A 24,138-nucleotide genomic window follows, 5' to 3' on the forward strand; every position below is an offset into this window, starting at 1 on the left:
AATAAGGAAGGTCAAGCATCAGAATGGTTGGGGAGTGTGGTGTGGTGGGTATTGTGGAAGAGAGAGGCCAGGAGATGAGCTGACCCTGGAGGCTCAAGGTCTGTGGGAAGTGGAGATCCATCAACAGTTCTTTTGAGTGGGGATAACAAAATGGTAGGGGTCAGTGTGAAATATCCTTGGGCAAAACTTATGAGATAATAATGGTATAAATTTATCTTTTCAAAAATCAGCTGTACTACCTACCACTAGAGAGGTGTGACTTATTAAGTGGTCATGAGAAAATAACCTGAGGGTAGTATTGACTGATTGCAATATGCGTCAACAATACATCATGACTGCCAAAAAAGCTAATGCACAACATGAGCCAAACAATGTTCTAAACAAAGGAGAAAATAGTCCTCCTGTCCTCTGTTTCATTCAATGCATTGCTAGAATATTATGCTCAGGTCAAGATATTTCTATTTGGAGAAAGCTGAGCAGAATTGGTGAGATCAATTAGGAGCCTTGTTATATAATGAACAATTAACTTGGGATATTTCGCCTATGAGAGAGGATTTATGGATGTTCAGGAATTGCTAGCATTCTTTAGATGTTTGAAGAGGGATTAAATGGACTCTGATGCTTTTCAGAAGGCAAGAGTATGACCATAGAAAGACTTTCTTAAAATCTGGATGTGCCCAAAGACAAGTGAACTCTCTCCATTTTCTTGCTCCATGAAATGTTTCAGCAAAGGCCAAATGATCCACAATGAGAAATGTTATAGAAAGAATCATGTGCTGAATCAGAGGTTTGTCTCAGGACCTTTCCTGTCCCATTCAACTCTGAATGCATACAATCTGACTTAAGAAAATCCTTTACATCCAGCTATTCCAATAGCTGAGAGCTGTGTTAAGTACTGCAGAGCCAGGTCAGTTAGTCTTTCCGCTAGCCAAGCAGGCACCCTCAGATGTGGGGTAACTACATAGGGGAGATCATATTTCTTGCTATTTTGCAAAAGGAGCTTCTCTTCTTCATGAACAAACATAAGGAAGTCCCTAAGTGCCCCACCTACCAGGTCCCTACTCTCCAAATCTCTACTTTGTATTCATGGATGACATTTTATCCATATTTTGTAATATTGCCAGATGCCCTGTGGCAGCCGTATGAGGATGGGAGTTGGACTTCTGGTCCATCCAGTTTCTGGCAGTTCTGGCTCTTACATGAGTTCTCCACATCCATTACAGCTGCTCAGTTCCAGCTCGCAACTTGAACCTCAATGCAGCCTAAGTGGCTGGCTTTTTATTCTAGAAACATTAGGATCTTCATTTTTAAATTGAGTCACTGTGAGAAAGACTAAGATAAGGCACATATTTTAAAAATATATTTTGTATTTTTTAGTTATAGATAAACACAATATCTTTTATTTTGTTTACTTATTTTTATGTGGTGCTGAAGATCAAACCCAGTGCCTCACATGCGCGAGGCATGCACTCTGCCACTGAGTCACAACCCCAGCCTAGATAAGGCACATATTTTATAAATGCAAAGTGCCATGTAAGTGCTAATTAATATTGTAATTCTATTATGTTATTAATGAAGATGACATTTGGGGCTAGTTCATGTATTCATCCAGTAAATATGTGGGGGCTATCTATGTGTCTACCACTGTACCAGGCTCTGGCGATATAACAGTAAATGAAATAGACCTAAAATGCATTCTAAAGCTCACACAGTTGACCCACAATACATTTTTGGAACATGAAACAGTTGTAAGTTAGACACTTCTTGTACTAACTTTGGTTGTCTGTCCATGTTTCTAAGAGCACCAAAGAGCTACCTTTTTTATTTAGCCTTTTCAGACACAGATTTAGTTAGAGAACAGCATCAATTTAAGTCAATAATATTATATAAAGAATTACATAGTTTTGGGGGCTTGGGTTGTGGCTCAGCGGTAGAGCGCTCGCCTAGCACGCCCGAGGCCTTGGGTTCAATCCTCAGCACCACATAAAAATAAATAAATAAAGGTATTGTGTCCAACTACAACTAAAAAATAGTTTAAAAATTACATAGTTTGTATTAAAGCAATGGACCAGCCACCTTAGGCAGTAACAGATTTAGAGAAAAATGAAAAAAAATCAGATGTAAAACGACAATACATGTCTCTACAATCCCTATTTAGGTCAACCTATCTATTGTGACTTTACAGATTCTTTTGATATTATATTATGAATGCCAAGTACAAGATAAGGAACTAAGCTTCTAAAGACATTCTTAGATGGCGGTGTTACCCTAAGATAAAAGTATGAGCTTAAAGTAAAATGTCTTATCAAAACTGAAAGAAATGTATCCACCTACATCTTGTTGGTATTTCAGATTCATGAAGGAATTTCCAAGTGATTCTATTAAGAGGTTGCTCTGTAGTGAACTTGGAGAGAGCAAGGCAGTTAGGTGCTGGGCCCTCCTTTGGGTTCCCTATCTGGACTCGCCTTGTTCTTTTGTTAAGTGTAGATACTCTGTGGTTTGTCATTAAGATTTATGGACTTTTAAAATAAAATGCTTTTCAAAATCTCTCTTAAGGCCCTGTTCAAATTAGTCAGGGATTTATAACATGTTTAAAAGATTATCAATTTGAAATACTGTAACCAGAACTCACACACCTGTTTTCCAAGAACTTTATAAAACACACACCAGGCACAGGTGGAAGGAGTTCAGTGAAGAATTATTTCTGCTTCTTTTTAGTTCTCCTCCCCCTTTAAAAGCCAACTTCATAAAGAATTTAGTTACTTAGAGACAGCCTGGCAGGTGCTGTGAGGATAGCCTATGGAGCACGCCTTGGCTACAGGTTGCTATGTTACACGTGGATCTGGCCCCTGGTGCTGTCATCCTCAGAGCCCATTTTAGTCTCCTGGTCAGCTTCCAGTCAGTCACCTTCATCACTTCATCTGAGTAGGAGACAGGGAACTGATTCTGTAACTACTAGATATTTAGACTACTGCTGCCTTCCCACACCTCCACCCGTTACCTCAGTCTCATTGGCCAGTCTGCCTGTCCATTTAGTTGGCATGTGACCAGAGCTATTATTTTCTCATGATCTAAATAACACAGTGACAGATGATATGGAAATATGTAGAGGATATCATTACACTCTAATTCAGATGTAAAAGTTGAATCTTTCCTCCCTTCCTCGACTCCCAAGATAATGGCATTGGAGCTTCAGTCTTCCAGCTGTGCCTCACCAGGACTGGAAGTAATTGCCCAAGAGGCTACATAAACCAGTGCATCTAAAAACAACACATTTCCCCCCCCCACGCCATTATCTCCAATAAGTCAGCTCCATTTCTTCCCAAATAGCTTCCCAAATATTGAGAGTCTTTAAAAAATCAGAATATATTTCTTAGGCTATCGAAAAACCTTTGAGATTCAAGCGGATTAAAAAGAATAAAATTGGGGCTGGGGTTGTGGATCAGTGAGAGTGCTCATCTTGCATGGGTGAGGCACTGGGTTTGATCCTCAGCTCCACATAAAAATAAATAAATAAAATAAAGGTATTGTGTCCATCTAAAACTAAATTTTTTTTAAAAAAAGAATAAAATTGGAAAAAAGAAACATTCAGAAATGTTTTACATCAAAAAGGAAACAATAGCTAGAAAATATTGTCATCAGTAGCTTATGCATTTAAATAAAGTAGAGGACATTTGCCTCTCAGCCAGAATGGTAATGGTCAAGAAACCATGGGATATGAGACACGTTAGTAAAAGTTAAGTTGATGACTGCCTTTAAATACTTGAAGGACTTCCATATTGAAGACAAAATAGAATTATTCTGTAGAGCTCCCAGGCCAGTGTTAGAAGTCATAGGGGACAGAGCCTAGCTTTATGCCAAAGAACTCTTTTGATAATTAGAACTATCTAGAAATTAATCATGCTGCTTGATGGAGGTTTAGGATCTTGTGGAACACAGATAGGACTCAGCTACCATAGAGAAACTTCTTGCACTCAGAACTTTGGGTTAAATAGCCTTATGTTCTCTTTTGGTTCCTAAAGATATTTTGTGTTGTGTCTCATACCACTTTTGATAGAGCTTAATTTTCAAGAATTAGGGGAAAACTTAAATCTCTTTTATCTATAACTGATTTTTGTTACTCAGTTTTGTATCTACAGTACTCAGCATAGTGACTCCCAAAAAGTAGTTCTTCAATTAAATGATGGTTGAATTAATAAATTATTCCTCTAGTTTTTTAAACTTTATTTTATTTATTTATTTTTTTGTGGTGCTGAGGATTGAACCCAGAGCCTTGCACGTGCGGGGCAAGCGCTCTACCACTGAGCCATAACCCCAGCCCCAAATTATTCCTCTATTAAAAGGCTTAATAACACATAGACCTAGGATTTTTATCTTATTTGATCATGGTTTTGCTATCATTTGAAAATAAACATGGCTGTAATGATGGGAGACATAATCAGAATTTATACTAAGTGCAATCTATTCAGGTTTGAAGTATCTTTTTTATAATCAAAATGTGTTAGAAAGAAACATTTTTATTTATTATTTTGTTCTCTCTCTCTCTCTCTCTCTCTCTCTCTCTCTCTCTCTCTGTGTGTGTGTGTGTGTGTGTGTGTGTGTGTGTGTGTGTGTATGTGTGTGTGGTGTGCTAGGGAATCAAACTCAGGGCCTCACACTTGTTAAACCTATGCTCTACCATTGAGCTACATCCCCAGCCCAAGAAAGAAATATTTTTAGAGGCAAAAATAATTAAATTTGTTGGCCAGTTTTTCTTGTGAATCTAGAATTTCTATCATGAGCTTTCTTATCCAGTAAGCCCAATGGCTTCTTAGCAGAAGACAATGTAGACTAATTTTATAGTATTTACTGTTTTCTATCTTTATGAATCATATGAATTAGATCTATTAGACCTTTTTCAGTCAAACTGATGGTACTTCATGCATGTAGGGCAAAGTAGAGAAAATAATACCTGTGTTTTACTTTTAAAAGACTGATTGCTGGTCTTTAGTTCTATTAGTTTTTCCTCCTAATTCAGCTTTCAGTTCTCTTCCTTAATTCAACTCTTGAAACTAATCCTCATACTTCAGACTGGAATTTAATGGTAAAAGATATGTGAGATTAATCTCCACTGGGAAAACTTTTCATAGTGGTAATTAATACTTCTCCTCAAGGTCTCCTACATGTAAAGGACAAAGTGGCCCTATCCTACCTACCACTACAGTAACAGCAAATATTTGTCTGTGGCTTAGGGCAAGTTGGGAGGTCCCTTTGAAAACTGTTTGTTTGGTAGTCAGGATCTCCCCACCGGGTAACAGTGTTTAAAGCTTGATCTTTTTTTTTTTTTTTTAAAACCTTAATCAGGACTTTTGGTTGCTGCTGATAAAGTCTCTTGAATGAAAAATTGAAAGCACATTCTACTGTAAGTTTGTATTATGGAAATTCCCCAAAGACAGACAAATATTTAATAAGAAAGCTAGTTTTAATGTCGAAATATATTTGACAACTATATATGGCACTCAGGTAAAATGTTAATTTTTAAATTTCATATTTATTTACTTATTTACACATAATTATATATGACATATACATTAAATTATTTATGTGAATGAATGTGTGTGTGTGTGTGTGTGTGTGTATCTCACTGGGTCCTCAGAAAGCCTTAGTAGTGGGGTAAGTTAGTCCTAGAATAAAGGATACATTGAATTCATACTAAAGCAAATGTAAAACAATCCCCCAAAAGACTAAACTGATCCCAAGTAAATTAATTGCATGTCAGAACAAAGTCTAAGCCTTATAAGAGAAATACATCAAAATCCAGCAAGCAACATAAAATTTGCAGTATCTAATGTCCATTCAAAAATCACCAGGTGGGCTGGGATTGTGGCTCAGTGATAGAGCGCTCACCTAGCATGTGTAGAGCCCTGGGTTCAATCCTCAGCACCATGTAAAAATGAATGAATGGGATAAAGATATTGTGCCCAACTACAACTAAAAAATAAATATTTTTTTAAAAAAACCACCAGGTATGAAAATATGACTCCTACACAGTAGAAAATTCAGTTAATAAAAATGTATCTATAAATGACACAGCTGGCAATGCTGGCTGACAAAGGCTCTGGGCAGCTATTAGAAATATTCCATATATTTCAGAAAACATGAACATGTTGAAAGAGAAATGGAATATATGAAAAAGATCAAGAAAAAAACTTCTAAATATGAAAAACTCAATTTATGAAGTGAAAAGTGTACTACAAGAGATTAACAGCAGATTAGATAGTGCAGAAGAAAAGCTGGTGAACTTGAAGGCCTAACAATTAGAAATTATAAATTGGTGAAGCACAGGAGAAAAAAGGATTAAGTAGAAAGAATTATCAGCGAACAGTGGACAGTAGTAAATGTTCTAACATTAATGTAACTGGAGTCTAAAAGAAGCAGAGGACAAAAAATATTTGAATAAAAGGAAAAAATGTTCCAAACTGGATTAAAACTATGAATCCACAGATCTAAGAAGCTAAATAAACCTCAAGCAAAATAAACATGAAGAAAGCACACCAGATTAGACATCCATATGTGAGATTAAAAAAAAAAAAAAGAACCTTAACAGTTAGTTCACACCCTATAGAAAAATTCACCTAAAATGGACTTTAGACCTAAACATTTGAGCTAAAATCTATAAAACTTCTAGGTGAAAATACAAACTTTAAATTAAGCAAAAATCTCATACATGGGACACAAAAACACAAAACAAATTGAACTTCATAAAAATGTTTAAAGTTTGCTTTTAAAACACTGTGAAGATAATAAAAAACAAGCCTCAAACTGGGAAAAATATTTGTGAATCATAGATCTGAATATATATCTATATATCATAAAAAACTCAATAGGAAGTAAAAAGAATAAAAAATGGACAAAATATTTGAGTAGATATATCACCAAGAAAATGTATGTCAAACACGTGAAAAGATGCTCAATACCATTAATCAACAGGAAAATGCAAATTAAAATTACAATGAGATACTGTTCATATTCACTATATAAAGGCTAAGATTAAGAAGACTGATGAAATGCCAAAGGTTAGAGAGGATGGGTAGTAACTAAAACTATCATCATGTATTACTAGTAGAAATACAAGAGTACACCTTTAGACAAAAGCTTGTAGCTCCTTATAAATATATACTTAGCTTGGGCATGGTGGTGCATTCTTATCATTTCAGCAACTTGGGAGGATGGTAACTTCCAGGCCAGCCTGAGCAACTTAGCAAGGCCCTAAGCAACTTAGGGAGATGCTGTCTGAAAACAAAAACTAAAAAAGGGCTGGGTATGTGGTTCAGCGGTAAAGCACCCCTGGTTTCAATCCCTAACAACAAAAATTAAATAAACACAAATTTACCATACCTGGTAATTCCTTTCCCAAGTAAAAGAGATAAATTATGTTCTCATAATGACTCTATGTGAATGTTCATAGAACTTTTATTCATAATAGCCAAAATCTGTAAACACCCCAACTGTCTCCCAATTGAAGGATGAAAAAACAAACTGCCAAAGTTCTTCAATCACTTCTTTCTTGCTTTCATTTCCTCGTTCCATGTTCTTTCCTGAAATCTTTACAAACTGTCCCTTATTCTCTCTAAGCTCTCAGAAGTATTCTGCTATCCAGCCAAACTCAGCAAGCTTCTCACAGTCTTCTTTCCTGTCTTCGGAACTGCACTTGCAGTTGTTAATTGCATGTTCTTTCTTCGTGCTCTCACTTCTTTGGGCTCCTATGATAATAAATTTTCATTAATTTCCTACAATGCTCACTGATCCTTGTTTATATTTTTTTTTTCTGGCTCTTCTCCCTTCTGATCTCTAACCATGGAGGTGCCCACAGCTTAGTCTTTACCTCTGAGCTTATTCTGACACTCATGTCTCTGTCCTCACTTGTGGCTGCTCTTCCCCTTACCACTCTCTCTCCAGCTCCCGGGCTCAGCTCTTCCCTCTGCCACACATTTCTCCTGAAGGGAATTATGATCATTTCACTCTCCTGATCACCTACTCCATACCTTCAAGTATTCTGTAACCAAACAAAATAGATTGTAATAGAACAATAGAACTTAACTTGAACTCCAACAACCTGAAGCCCAGCCTCTTACAAGTTAGATGACCCTGAACAAGTTAGTTAGCATTTTCCTAGTTCCTCTGCCTGGAAGATGGGAATGAATAATACCACAGCATAGATTTATTGTAATGATGAAATGAGATCAATAAAAATGAAAGCACTTTGTACAATGTAAATCGTTATAAAAGCATGACTATGAGTTTTCAACAGGTCTGTGTTTACTGTATGTGCCAAAGCATTGGCTGTACACTGGCGGGTAAGCAGACAAGGTCCCCTGCACGCATGAGCTCATAGTCGAGAGAGAAATACAAGCACTTAAACAAATTAAAAAATAGACATAGTAAATTCTAAGTCTGGAAGAAATGACAGGTGCTTGAAGTAGTACATAGGGAGATTTCTTACCTAGACTTGTGGTGAAAAGGGATGGCAAAAACAAAACACAAAACAAAACAAAACTTCCTGAATAAAGTGACACAACCAGAGATATTGAAGATCCAAAGTGAGGTAGGGATTCCTAACTGTGGGCCAAGCATGCTGCTAAGAACAAAAAGGTGTGCCCATAATCCCAGCAGCTCCGGAGGCTGAGGCAGGAGAATTGCAAGTTCAAAGCCAGCCTCAGAAACTTAGAGAGGTCCTAAACAACTCAGTGAGACCCTGTCTCTAAATAAAATACAAAACAGGGCTGGGGATGTGGCTCAGCAATTAAGAGCCTCTGAGTTCTCAAGTATAAGACAACAACAGCAACAACAAAAAACACGGAGGTGACCCGTACTCTGGGACATTACCCAGGTAGACAGTTGGCATCTGAGAAGCCTTTCAATGAATCCCAGCAACTGGGCTGCATTCACCAGTTGGGCTGTGATCCAATGAAGGGACAGCCACAAGAACAAGGCAGGTGTCCAGGTAGAGACTACACACCAATCAATTTTATTTATTAAAGCAGTGATTTTTATTTATTAAAGGCATTTCTACATCTGATACCTTTTCAAAAATTCTTCACTGCATCATCATATGCTCCAAACAAGAGCAGGCATCAGTACTTTCACCATTGGGTACATTTGATGCTACCCAGTATTAGGATGACAAGTAGAAGTGAGATAAATCAAATATTATATTTTCCTTAATCCCACATTTTAAATTAAACTTTAGTCCAGGAATGGCTAGTTCCAAAAATATAGAGTGGGAAAAATCATTAGATTGAGAGTAAAGAAACTGGGTTCTGGACTTAACTCTGTCACTAACTTGTTGGTTGACCTTTAGCAAGCCACTTTAGGCACTCAGAGCCTCAGTTTCCTCTAGCTGGACTGGATCATGATTGTTGAATACTTTTCTGACATTCAAATCCTTCAACTCTAAGTGCTGAGGGCAAAGGAAAAATTAGGATTCCACTTGTATTAGGGAAATTTTATAATGTATTTTTAGCCTTGATCTTTGTTTCTATTTTGGTCTTAGGTTGTTTCTCGTTCTCCTTGCAGTTCTGTCATTCCCTTTCCCCTTGAAGATAGTTGAGAAGCAGTCTTTTCATCACTTTAAAACTGTAAATATGCCCTTGAAACATGCAAAGAGGCTTTTGTGTACTTACAACTGAGGTTATTATCGTACAAGTAAGTCACTCGAGTGCACTGCATTCCTCAGCCTGCTCCATTGAGAGCTTTATTGGGTTATATTGTCCTAGCTCAGAAGATAAGACTCTCCCACTTTAAAAGGTGGACTATCTGATGAAGCAGAGTGCCTAATGCTCCAGAGTGTAAGCAAAAGGATTTAGGTGCTGCCCGAAATACAGACACACTTCTCTAAGACAAGGAGGTGCTTTACTTAAAGTGGCACAGGCAAGGACAAATGTTCTAAAATTAAACCAACCAGCTGCTCCACTGCAGACGCCCACGTGTCATTGATGCTGTCTTCTATTTGTCCAGCCTTCTCTTTCCATGGAACCAGAACTCCCACTTGTTGCAATGCTTTAAAAGCCTGAAGTTTCTCATACTTTCCAAAAGGCCACCTGCCATGAAAGCAGAAGCCTGCCATAGACAGTATTAGGGACCCTGTCTTCGTCTCTGAGATTTTAAACTCAGATGCTCCCAACTTCAACTTCATTGATGCCAACAAACTGGCTTCATAAGGGAACTGAAGTCTAACCTTCCTTGTTAAAGCAAGGAGACAATACAAAAAGTGGAGAGTGTTAGTCTCATCATTTTAGAAACCTAAAAGTATAAGTCTTTAGGTAGCTTAATAAACATTTGAATGGAGACGAGTTTTTTTAATCCACTTTCATGCTTAGATTTTTAGTATATTCTTTTTTTAATTTGTTCTGATTAGTTACACGTGACAGAAGAATACATGTCATTTCATTGTACGCAAATGGAGCACAACTTCCCATTTCTCTGGTTGTCCATGATGTAGAGTCACACCGTATGTGCAGTCATACACGTACCTAGTAGGACAATGATGTCATCTCATTTCACCATCTTTGCTGCCTCCATGCCCCCTCACTTTCCTTTCCTCCCCTTTGCCCAATCAAAGTTCCTCCATTTTCCCCATCCCCCCCATCATGGATCAGCATCCCTTATCAGAGAGAACATTTGGCTTTTGGATATTATTTATATATTTTTTCCACTTTTTTCTTTTTATTTTTTTAATTTGTTTTAATTAGTTATACATGACAGTAGAATGCATTTATGCACTTTAACATATTATACATAAATAGGGAACACATACTTTTATTTTTTTATTTGTTCTAATAGTTATACATGACAGAAGAATGCTCTTTGATTCATTATACACCAATGGAGCACAGTTTTTTATTTCTCTGGTTGTACCCAAAGTAGGGTCCCACGATTCGCGCAATCATACATGTACCTAAGGTAATGATGTCCGTCTCATTTCACCATCTTTCCTACCTCCATACCCCCTCCCCCTTCACCCCTGCCCCATGCAAATTTCCTCCATTCATCCCATTCCCCCCACCCCCCATTATGGATTAGCATCCACTTATCAGAGAACACATTCAGCCTTTGGTTTTTTGAGATTGGCTTACTTCACTTAGCATGATATTCTCTAACTCCATCCATAATTTTATTCTCAATTGTGCTGAGTAATACTCCATTATATATACCACATTATATATACCACAGATTCTTTATCTGTTCATCTACTGAAGGGCATCTGGGCTGGTTCCACAGTTTGGCTATTGTGAATTGTGCTGCTATAAACATTGATGTGGCTGTGTCCCTGTAGTGTGCTGTTTTTAAGTCCTTTGGGTATAGATCAAAGAGTAGGATAGCTGGGTCAAATGGTGGTTCCATTCCACATTTTCTAAGGAATCTCCATACCACTTCCCAGATTATTCTTAAACTAACAATAATCCTAACAGTTATTGATGTATAGTAACATAAGACTGAAATAAATTAACCAGATGCTGTTTGTAAACAAATACATGGAACAAATGATGACATTATAATATAATTGGAAATGTTTTTCATTACAGATGCTATCCTCAATAGGCTTATATGGAGTGGGGAAAAGCATGACTATTTTTCTTACATAGAAATAGTTTTTCTATAGAAGTAACTTGACTTTTTATTAGCTTATATTAGGCAAAACTTCCAAAGATTCTTTCCTAAATGTTTCAAAGTCATTTTCAAGGTTGTTTTATGTTTGTTATTGAGAATATATTATTCAAATAGGGCATTCAAAAAGTATTGCTTTATATTGATTAATATTAAATTCATTTTTTCTATGAAGTAAAATTTGATCACAAATATTAAAGTGAGTATAAAATTAGGATACAACTGAAGTATTTTTTAAAATGATAAAGCTTAAGAAGAGTTAATATATAACTAATACTTTCTTTCACAAACAAAATAAATGTTATAAAAATAAAATTTCATTATGTTTCACACATCAGAAAATTTAAATAAACCTGTACTAACATGATTCCATATTGACTCACTCATTCACTCATTCAATAAATATTGTTGAGAATTTATAAGATACTATAGTAGATGTTGGGGGTATAAAGATGCATAAAATTTCATGAACATAAAAATATATGGAGCAGAAAATCAGTATCATAAATTACTTAGGAAGTTATAATGAAGCTTTACCTATCCATTAAAAGAAACAAATTACTAAACATGGAATAAAAGAATAAACTTGCTAGGTTTAGATATTTATATTCTAAATTATATTTCATATGTCTTTGTTTGATATGCCCAATAAGAAAGCTTATTTACTTTTCATGTCTTTTATCTATAAACTGTAACAACACTTTAGCTTTATTATAAAACTTCCAGTATGTCTTTTCTACAAATTTCTATCCAAAAATAAAGAATTAGTATTTTGTAAAAGTTAAGCTGTATTTTACAAAAGTTAAGCTGCCTTGGGTTAAGCTTATGTTCACCTTTCAGCCAGGGTGGGGTGACAAAGACAAGATTTTCCCTCCTGATGGCCCAAAACAATTGAAAAACCGGACAGAACATATGGAACAACAGTTTCCAGATACACAGGACACAAAGCAGCAGAAGATAGTAATCCCTGGGGTTGGGGGCAAATGAGGTGAACAGGAGGATTGTCCCTCTTACAGCCTAGTGAGAGTGTCCAGGCAGCAGTGGAGGGAAGAGGAACCCGGACGAGTCTGGTGGATTTCCGTTGAAGGACCTGCAAGGCTGGGAAGGCCAGTGCAGCTCGAGCTTATGGGGCAGAGTTCCAGACAGTTGAGCTCTGCACTGAGAGAGAACTCCTTCTTAAGCCTCCAGCTGGGTATTGATCAGCACATGTGTGTAAGGAAATCACTTCAGCCAGACAAGGCATCACCCTAAAGGACAAAAGGAATAATCTCCAGAGATCACACAGGACAAAGAATAGTTCAGCATGGAAAATCTGGTAACTCATCATTAGAATAATTAAAGGGGCATTGCTTCAATAAGGGGCCAAAATGTGTTCTATGATAAAGGATGGTCCAGCCTAACAAAAGTTAAAAGCAATCCTCAAAAGAATCCAGCTCTTCTCAAGTAACTTAACTGTATCCTAAGAAGAAGCTCAAAAATACCAAACGAGTGCTAGGGCTATAGCTCAGTGGCAGAGCACTTGCCTAGTATGTGTGAGACACTGGGTTTGATCCTTAACACCATATTAAAGATAAATAAGAAGGAAGAAGGAAGGAAGGAAGGAAAGAAGGAAGGAAGGAAGGAAGGAAGGAAGGAAGGAAGGAAGGAAGGAAGGAAGGAAGGAAGGAAGGGGCATGTTGTTTACATCTACAACTACAAAAAATAATCATAAAAATACCAAACTATTCATCACCCAACAAAGTAAAATTCACAATGTCTAGAAGCAAACAAGACTTGCAAAGAAACAGGAAAATGCAATGTAAAATGAGAAGAAAAATATATCAATAGAAACAAACTCTGAATGACAGAAATTATAGAATTAGTAGCTTAGGACTTTAAAATAATTATTAAACTATACTCCTTATGTTTGAAAGGTGGAGGAAAGATTCTCCACCTTATGCAGAGGCATGGACAAGATAATAAAACCTCAAATTTAATGTCCACTGTTGCAAAATTTGATGTCTGAGATGAAGTACACACTGAATAGTATTAGTAGATTAGATGTTATACAAGAAAAGATTAGTGAAGTTCAGTGCATAGCAATAGAAATGATAAACAACACAAAGAGAAAAGAGCCAAAAAAGAAACACAGCATCAATGAAGTATGGAACAACTTCAAGCCATTTAATATATGTGTAGTTGGAGAAAAAAAAAAAAAAGAAAAGAATGGCTGAAATTTTGACTATTTTATTTTATTTGACTATAACTATAAATCCACAGCCCCAAGAAGTACAATAAGCCTTAAATGCAAAAACAAGAAGAAAACCACTCCAAGGCACATGATAATCAAATTGTTTAAAAACAGTCGCAAGGTGAAAACCTTAAAAGCAATCAGAGAAGAAAGTAATATGTTTGTATAGAGGAACAAATAAGAGAATGACAAAAGGTTTTTGTCAGAAACAATGCAAGCCAGATGACAGTGAAGCAGAAACTTTAAATATTGAAGGGGAAAAAGTTGTCAACTTAGAATTCTATACCCAGGAAAAATATCTTTAGAAAATGAAAAGGAAATAATGACTTTTTCAGACATGGAAAAAAATCTCAAAATAAGTATATCAATAGCAGACCTGCATTATAGGAAATGTTAAAAGAAGTCTTTCAGACAGAAGAAAAATACCAGATATCAAAAAAGGAAAATGTGAATACATGTAAAATATCCTTTTTCTTATTTTTAAATTATCTTTAAATATAAATTGTCTTTTTAAAGCAAAAGTATCATCAATGTCTTGTGGGATTTATAACATGGAAGCAAAATGCATAATAACATTAGTACAAAGGTTGGGGTGGGAAAATGGAAGCATATTGTTTTATACTATATGTGAATTAGAATTTGTGACCTAAATGTAGACTGTGATAAATTAATAGCTGAGAGATAGAGCAGTTGCCTAGCATGAGTGAAACCCTGGGTTTGAGCCCCAGCAAAGAAAGGAAGAAAGGAAGGAAGGAAGGAAGGAAGAAAGAAAGAAAGGAAGGGAGGGAGGGAGATACTATAAATCCTAAACCAACTACCATAAAAAGTTTAATTAACAAAAAAGGAAATAAATATGACCCTAAAATATTCAGTCCAAAAGAAGACAGAAAAATAAAGAAAATGGAAAATAAAACAAATAGCACAATGGCAGGTTTAAAATAACCCTACTGATAATCACATTAAATGTAAAAGATGTAAATATTCTAATTAGAGGCACAGATTAACAGATTGGATAATATGTTTTTAAACAACCACTGGGTCAGGTGTGGTGGCCCATGCCTATAATCCCAGAAACATGGGAAGTTGAGGCAGGGGAGTCACGAGTTTAAGACCAGTCTGAGCAACTTAGACCCTCAGCAACTTAGTGAGACCCTATCTCAAAACAAAAAAATAACAAAGGGCTGGGGATATAGCTCAGTGAGTGGTAAAGCATACCCAGGTTCAATACCCAACCCAAAAAAATTAAAAGCCTAACTGTGTTGTCTATGAAATATCCCCCTTATATATAAAGACATAACTAAGTTAAAAGCAAAAAGATGGAGTAAGATATACCATGCTAACACTTCAAAAGTGGCTATATTACTATCAGACAAAAATAGACTTTAGATCTATGAAGATAAAGGAGTCAATTCATCAAGAGACTATAACAATTTAAATGTTTATGCACCTAATTATTGGACTTCAAAATACATGAAGTAAATGTGTATGTATGAATATTTCACAATGAATCCCATTATTATGTATAATTATGGGATGCAACAATAAAAAGTACATGAAGCAAAAGCTGAAAGGAGAAATAGATAAGTTGATCATTGTAATTGAAGAGTCAACACCTTTTTAAGGGCACAGGGAGAATTTATCAATATAAACTGGGCCATAAAATAGGTATCAATCAATGTGGAAGATCTATATCACACAAAATATGTTCTCTGACCAAAATTGAATTAAATTAGAAATTAATAACAGGAAGATATTTGAGAAGTCCCCAAATATTTGGGAAATGACAACTTTTGAATAACCTATGGGTGAAAGAAAAAATGAAAAGAAAAACTAGAGAGTATTTTTGAGCGAATGGAAACAAAGACAACATATCAAATCTGTAGGATACAATTAAAGAAATGTTTAGGAAAAAGGATAAGTCTTAAATCAATGATCTAAAGTTCTACTTTAAGAAACTAGTATAATAAGAGTAAATAAGCCAAAGTAAGCAGAAGAAAGTAAACAATAAAGATAAAAACAGAAACTAGTGAAATAGAAAAACAATAGAGAACATCAATGAAACAAAAATAAGCTTCTTTGAGAACATGAAGATGTAAGATTTCGAATACTACTAAAGAACAATGCAGTTATGTTTCTAAAGCTTCCATTTTGGGTAAGTAAGAAAATGAGACCAGAAACTATGGAAAAGATCTACTATTTCTTTGGGTGTCTGCTCATATCTGCCCAATCCTTTTCCTTGAGTATAGGAAAAATCTGTGTGCCACTGAAGAGAAGGAATTTATAAAATCATTTTGAAGTATATTACATATTTTTACAGGGGTATTAATGCAATGGGGTATGTTCATGTGCTCTCATCAAGAGTGCAGAATTTGTGGTAAAAGCATCTTGCTTTCTTAATTCTTCTAAATCCTATCCTCTATTTAGCTTCTCCTTTCAAAATGAAATTTGAGAAACAGTTCATTCACTTATTCCTCCAACGGCAATTATGAAATGCTACAATGTGCCAGAGACTGTGGGACATGCTGGGGACACAGCTGTTAACTAAACAAGATCCCTGCCCTCTGAACACTGAGTCTAATGAGAGATACAGACAAGTAAATAGGCACTAACAATAGACTAGTGTACAAGTGCTATCATGGAAAGAACGAGTTCCAAGGGCATCCACAGGATGGATAATCAACTTGGACATAAAGTATTCCCCAAGCTACCAGCTTAAAAAAAAAAAATAGTGGATCAGGGGAAGGGAAGAGGGGAGGGAAAGGGAAGAGACTGGGGAAGGAAACTGACCAAATCATGTTATGTCCATGTATAAATATGGCACAACGAATCCCACTATTATGTATAACACAAAAATATGAATATATAAAAGAAATTGTTAATGTGATGACTAAGTTTTTGTATCTTTATTTTTTTCTTTCTTCCTGTTTACTTTGTTTTTGTTTCTTATTTAGGTGCATGCTAAGGATGCACTATACCACTGAGCTATACCCCCAGCCCCATGTTCCTTGAATTATTGTGATTCAACATAGACAGTGAACTTTTAGATAGGGAACAATATGTAAGGTCTGAGTTAGATTCTAAAAGACCTCCTTTACTGCTATGTACCTAATATTTATTCCTTGTTCTGTTCACAGTGTGTTCATACTGTTTGAATTTTTATGTCAGAGTATTAATAAGACATAGAATGTTATTTTTACTATTCAACATTGTTATTGAGAGTATGTTGTGTGTGTGTGTGTGTATGTGTGTGTGTGTACAAATTCTAGAAAAGAAAGACAATATAGGCAGTCTTAACTTGTTCCAGACTTTTTAAGGATTGCTTCATTACACTTGGACATAAGAAACAGCAGAGCCTGAGCCAATAATCCAGATCCTCAGGCAAAAGTTTAAGGGAGTCCTGGCTCAGAAAAGCCCGGAAAGATCAGGAAAATGTGAAGATTCCAAAGATGAAGTAGGAAATTGCTTCTGATTCATTCAGAAGGCCAGACATTTTTAAAATTATCTATTTTTTTTTTACCTATTGATATCACATTGGGAAACTCATCTTTAGGAAATTACTGTATATGCCCACATTTTAGCTTCAAAGTTGTTCATGATAGTTGGTTGCATTGGAAAGTTGTAAACAACCTAGTTGCTCAATAATAGGAGCCTGGATAAATAAATTATGTCATATCCATAGGATGGAATGCTAAGCAAGTTTCAAAATTATGCAGTAATGTTTCTCAAACTTAATCATGCATCAAAAATCACCTGGAAGGACTGCTGAAACACTGATTACTAGGCCAGGCCGGCAGAGTTTCTGCTTGAGTTGATCTGGGACAGGGCCCAAGGATCTGCATTTCTAACAAATTTGCTAGGGATGCTGTTGGTCTGGGGGCCATACTTTGAGAATCACTGATGTAGAGGTAAATTTAATGACTTGGAAAAATGTTCACAAGGCATACGAAGTTACTGACATATTTTATATATAAACACAGAAGTTTAGATGGAAAGATATTATCAAGTTCATAACCCCAGTTGTCTTTGGGATGGTTCACACTGAAGGTGCTTACTGTCTAATACTTTTTGAATGACAGATGTTTTTTTCTGTAGTGAGCAGAACATTAACTACTAAACATAATAAAAGTACTTAATTTAAGGAAACAAGATCATGAAGTATTGACCAATAGCATGAACAAGCCAGAAGTATCTAAGTGTGCTTGATCCTAGTCAAAAGCTTGGTTCCTGACTTTTTAAAGGTACCATGTTGAGAGTATATATTTAGAAGCAATTGGGGACACAGGAACAGCAATGGGCGCATAGATAGATCCTGTTTGGGGATGGAAACCAGAACAGGCTGATGTTCTATGGAGGACTTCTACACTTCATCTGACTTCATTTTAGCAGTGCCATACAGGCTTCTTCTGGGGACATTTGAAGAAAACCTGGGTGGGACCCAAAGGGCGACCTGCCAGAATTTTGAAGCATCTGCATTGGCGCGCTCTTTGTTTCCTGATGCAGGCTAGATCCACTTCCCAGGGTATCAGATTAAGGCGTCTCCTTTCTGGAAAAAAAGATTTCATGGTTTAAATTCCCGTTCACTTTTGTGTCTGTAGCACTCTGCTGTCTCCTTTCCAGCATGCGGCCTCAGGGGTCATGATGTCCGTCCCCTGCTGATATCAGCGTGCCAACTGTGGTGTCAGGCACACCAAGCACAGAGCCACCATTCAGCCTCCACAGGCTGCGTCCAGGAAGCAAAAGAGCTTCTAAGTTTCCCCAAACCTTGACAGATCTTGCTCTTAGCTCTGCCTGTGATGAACAACTCTCAACTCCCAGGGTGAGGGAGGAGTAGGGTGGGGAGGGAGAGGGAGCCAGGGTAAATGTCAAGGGTAAATATGTGACAGGAACAGAGAGAGCAAACAGCTGCCACCAGTGTTCAGGAAAAGGAAGGGTGGGCAGACAACATGGAGAAGTGCACTGCAGACTTTTCAGAGAACAAGTCGCACTGGGTTACCCTTTCCTTGTCCTTGATTACTGTGGTTGATAAAAGGGACAGAGGGTGGGGGGCCCCCCACATCATTTGTATTATTTAGAGTAAGAGTTTCTCATGAATATCTAACAGATATACTGGTGTTTGGGATGACACACTGAAAATGAGTCCTATATAAAGCCCACAATGGATTCAATGTAGTTTTGTTTGTGGGTTTTTTTTTTTTGGTTTTTGTTTTGAATGTTTCAAAATATGAAATCATATTCTGATTTCTGCCTTTAAAAAAAAACAATCATCTGGCATTTGCAGGGAAATGGATGGCATTACAGCAGATTATGCTAAGTGAAGTTAGCCAATCCCTAAAAAACAAATGCCAACTGTCTTCTTTGATATAAGTGGCGGGGGGGGGGGGGGGGGGGACTCAAAACAGAGCAGGCAGGAAGAGCATGAGAAGATTACCATTAAACAGGGACAAGAGGTGGGAGGGAATGGGAGAGAGAAGGGGAATTGCACGGAAGATGGAAGGAGACCCTCATTGTTATACAAAATTACATATAAGAGGATGTGAAGGCGAAGGGAAAAAAAGAGAGAGAGAAATGAGTTACAGTAGATGGAGTAGAGAGAGGTGATGGGAGGTGAGGTGAGGTGAGGGGGGATAGGAAGAGGATAGGAAGGGCAGCAGAATACAACAGACACTAGTATGGCAGTATGTATAAACGTGGCTGTATAACCAATGTGATCCTGCAATCTGTACACGTGGAAAAATAAGAATTCATACCCCATTTGAGTCAAATGTATGATATATGATATGTCAAGATCATTGTAATGTTTTGAGCAACTAATAAAAAAAAAAGAAACAATCATCCACTCTCATCACTTATTTAAGTGACATTATTTAGAAACTTTTTTTCCCTAATATGTTGTTTTCCACTACTTTACTTGTGGTTAAACAGGGAGGAATATTGTTTAAGAAACAACCTTTTTTCTAAGCTTTGCAAGTTTAAAATGCATACTCTGGTTAGTTATTCAGTTATTTATTACAGAAATTAGGCAGGACCCTTATATAGCTTTGGTATTTCATTCTGAAGGAAATGGGAGGTCTTTGACAGAGGGTGGGCAGGGGAAAGTGAGTTTAAGCAAGGGAATGAAACTATCCAGCTTATGTTGGTAGAGGATCATTCTGGCCACTGTATGGAGGCCAGTGTACTTTGAATTGTCCCTTCTTCCCTCAGCATGATATTTCATGGAGGACAGTTTTGGAAATGTGCTCCTATACATAATTGAGGACATAATCCCATACAATGAACTTTTGATTACTGTGGTTGATAAAATTCATTTTGGTATAACATGAATTTCTAAAATGAAATTTTTATATGCAGAGAATTTCTTAAAGAAAATTTTTTTTTGGAAAGTTCCTTTCGGATACATTATACCTAAACGGAATTTTTTCCAAAGCCTACTTTTGACTTATGACTCCCATATAAAACATAGACTCACACACATGCCCAGAGGCTTCCCGGTAACCAGCAGCCAAAGTCTGTCCCATCCCAGCCTTCTTCCCTCTTCAGAAACAAAGTGTTAAGTTGCCTTTAAAGTCTATCTATAACCTACATAATAAATTACTTAATTAAACCTTGCATTTAATCAAAAGTCCTCTTAACTAACTTGATCAGCCATTTTTTTCTCCCTATACTTGGTTTTAAGTGACTTTTGACTAATTTTGGAAATCAAATTCATCCCGAAGAGAAGTATATTTAACACCAGCAAGGATACCCTCAAAATGTGCCACCAGTCGGGAGGGCGACTCTAGAAAAGATTGGCCACAATAGTAGCCCCAATTAATAACTAAGCAATCTTTGAAAAGGTCAGACTTCATTTAGAAACGTAAATTCCTGGATCTTGATTTTGCAATTGCTTCCTGACTGGTCTTCCAGTTTATATTTTTTTACCATTTATTTATTTAAGTTCTGGGCCTCACACAAGCAAGCTAAGCACAAGCTCTACCACTGAGTTATATGCTCCCAGCCCCTATTCTTCACCTTTTATAATTCATTCTATTTGCAGATGTGAGTTAATCTGTTTATGTGGGTATAGTGGTACATACCTGTAATCCCAACAATTTGGGAGGTTGAGGCAGGAGGATGGCATGTTTGAGGCTGGTTAACAAAGCCGACAGCAACTTAGTGAGACCCTGTCTCAAAATATAGATAAATAAATGAAAAAAGACTGGGGATTTAGTTCAGTGGTAAAGTGCCTCTGAGTTCAATCCCCACTACCAAAAAAAAAAAAGAAAAGAAAAAGTTTTCTTTTTAGAAGAGGTGACAACTGAGATCCCTTCTCTGCCTATAATCAACCTTTCAGTGGCTTCCACTCCAGTTAGAGTAACTCTACCGTGGCTTTAAAAATTTTTTTTAGACATGGTTTCACTAAATTGGCCATATTGGCCTTGAACTTGTGATCCTCCTGTCAGCCTCCTGAGTTGCTAGGATTACAGAGATGGACAACTGCACCTGGCTTACCATAGCTTTAAGGTCTTTCTTTGTGTCTGTCTCGCACATGCTTTCTGTCCTCTGCAGCCACTCTTCCCTTGGTCACTGGTCTCCAGTCGATGGCCTTGTTGTTCCCGGCCCAAGCCAAGCTTGACTTGTTGAGGGCTGTTAACCTTGATATTCCTTCTGCTCAGAATGTTCTTTCCTCAAGATCTTTGAATGGCTGCCTTTGTCTCTGTCATCAAGTCTGCGCTGGTTACTTAGTGTATACTTCTTCTACCTGAAGAGGCAACACTTCTGCTCCCTAGAATAACAGGGCGGTTCTTCCCCAGGTGAGATCAAGGCTTTAAAACCTATTGCTAGCTTATCACTCATAGATAACAAAAGTATAAATCAAACTGAGACTGCATGGGCAAACATTTCAGGGTTTGTACACAGCCTCTACACACACAATGTTTCTCTTTTACAGGTTATTTTCAGAGCATTGTCACCACCGTACGATGCAGAGAACCCTTATAGTGCCAAAGTTCAGGAACAGCTGAAGATCACCAACCTCCGTGTGCAGCTGCTAAAACGACAGTCTTGTCCCTGCCAGAAAAATGACCTGAATGCAAAGCCTCAACATTTTACCCACTATGCAATCTATGATTTCATTGTCAAGGGCAGCTGCTTCTGCAATGGCCATGCGGATCACTGTATACCTGTTGATGGCTTCAGACCGGTCAAGGCCCCAGGAGCATTCCATGTGGTAGGTAACTCAAGTGCTCCTCTAAGAAAAGCAAGTAAGTCATAAGTTACCTTCAACCTCGGATAGTAGTAGTATAAGTTCCCTGAAATTTGGTATATGTCTAACAGAGCTTCTTATTTCTTCCTCTGCTGAACCACTCCTCCAACTCCATACCCATCCTATAAAGTACTTATTAACTTATTTTTTTAGAATTATAGTCAAATGTGATAGCTAGATTTCTTGGAAAACACCCATGCCAATTTTCAGTGCCATGACCTTCAGATATAAAGCCTAAGATGAGCAGTAGGGAGAGGTCAACATAATCACATTAGTGACATTGTCACATTGAATCCAGCTTTGATAGTAAATGGGGACTAGACTGCAAACTAGAAAGCTTGTGTGAGGTAGAGCCACTGTTGAGTAGATTTTCAAGTGGGGAAAGCAAGAACCTCAACTTAATGCCTGGTATCTTGCTGTCCAAATAATAATTCTCTGTGAAGACCAGTCTGACCCTTCTTCATCCTAAGACAGAGTTAACCTGTCTTTCTTCTATGTTCAAACATGTTGTGCTTTCCTCTGGACTTTTTCTTATCTGCATCCTCCAAGAAACCATGAACTTCCTGAAGACAGGGACTGCATGATCTTCACATCCTTGGGACCAACAAGCATGTCACCTGAGTCAGGAGCAGGTGCTCAGTAGGAGTTTTATTGAATGATGGCAATGTAGGAATAGGAAGATAATGAGAAATTAGTTTCATTGTCTCACCTCATCCTCAAAAAAAGAAACAATGACTTAGACAGCAACCACTTTGTCAGGATACATCCAGAACTATAGATAGAGATTAGTCGAGGAGAAGAAAAGTAGGAGATCACTCTAATTCTTTAATCTTATATGTTGCTCTGATATTTCTGAGCAAAGCAAAGCAAAGACAAAATTAAGTTTAAAAGGCCTCAGTGTATCCTTATTGCATTTCCTGAAGAACAGATTCCACACTCCTTCCTCCTTCTCCCATCCTTAACATAGAGTAGGATCACCAGGGTCCATGGACTAAAGCTGATCAGCAACACAGCATGTGCTGGCTGGGCTATCTGCAGGGCACAGGGCAGCAGTGGGGGAACTCAAACGAGTTCCTGACAAATGCTAAGACAGTGGCCAGGCAGTAACAAAAGCAGAATCAATCTATTACTTCTAGTGAATCTAAGGCTCCCAAAGTTGAAGAAAATGAAGCTTTCATGCAACAAATACCTGCTAGTTTCCAGACACTGAAAGAACTTTGAAATTGTGCTGCTTCTGCCAAATTGTGCACTGGCACACACCTGTAATCAGTGACTCAGGAGGCTAAGGCAGGAGATCTCAAGTTCAAAGCTAGCCTCAGCATCTTAAAGAGGGCCTATGTAACTTAGCAAGACCCTATCTCAAAATAAAAAAGGCATGGGGATGTGGCTTAGTGGTTAAGTGCCCCTGGGTTCAATCTCTGGTTTAAAAAAATAAAAGAAAGAAATTATGCTGCTTCAAATAAAGAGCAGAATAATTTAGTGTATCTTGTTTAATTGGGTTCAGGTATGACTCAAATAGGAAATAACCCAGACATTCATGGAGATATATACTAGACTGAAAACTAGAAAGGCCTGTGTGAGGTAGAGGATTCATAAATTTCTGCCACTGTATTTTGGTGAATGCATGAAAGAAGGCCTTTTGTTTCAACTTTATGTTATAATCCTCACCTTACAGGTCCACTTCAGAATAGAGTGCTGAGAAAAAGGACAGACACAAGACTGGGGGCCCCCATCATATGGCATGGAGTAGGCCTTCAGTAAATATTTGTGCAGTGAATGGCCTGAGACAACCTAAATAGCTCTGATCAATCAGACTAAATTATTAGGGTTCTCAAGAGCTTTATAAAATATTCATGAGCATGCATTTAAAAATTATTGTTTCTTTTTCTCTTTTTAAATAAGTTGTCTGGGTGTAAACTTTCAAAGAGTGAGCAGTATTTTCTAAAGCTGAAAGGGAAAATTCTAGAAGTTTCTCTTTATTCTATTAAACGAAAAAAGGGGTAATTACTCAAAGTAAACA

General features: G+C 37.1%; 1 protein-coding gene across 2 annotated transcripts in view; it reads left to right on the forward strand.

The window, feature by feature from the left end:
* The window catches only part of Ntn4 (netrin 4), a 105,542-nt gene that overhangs the window by 15,294 nt on the left and 66,110 nt on the right, over positions 1–24,138 (forward strand). For both annotated transcript variants that reach the window (XM_005324446.5, XM_021725805.3), the window contains exon 3: positions 21,804–22,082. In XM_005324446.5, coding sequence (XP_005324503.2) covers positions 21,804–22,082 — 279 coding nt within the window. The remainder of the gene's footprint in view (positions 1–21,803; positions 22,083–24,138) is intronic.

Source organism: Ictidomys tridecemlineatus, chromosome 6, assembly GCF_052094955.1.
Source record: "Ictidomys tridecemlineatus isolate mIctTri1 chromosome 6, mIctTri1.hap1, whole genome shotgun sequence".
Classification (NCBI taxonomy): domain Eukaryota; kingdom Metazoa; phylum Chordata; class Mammalia; order Rodentia; family Sciuridae; genus Ictidomys; species Ictidomys tridecemlineatus.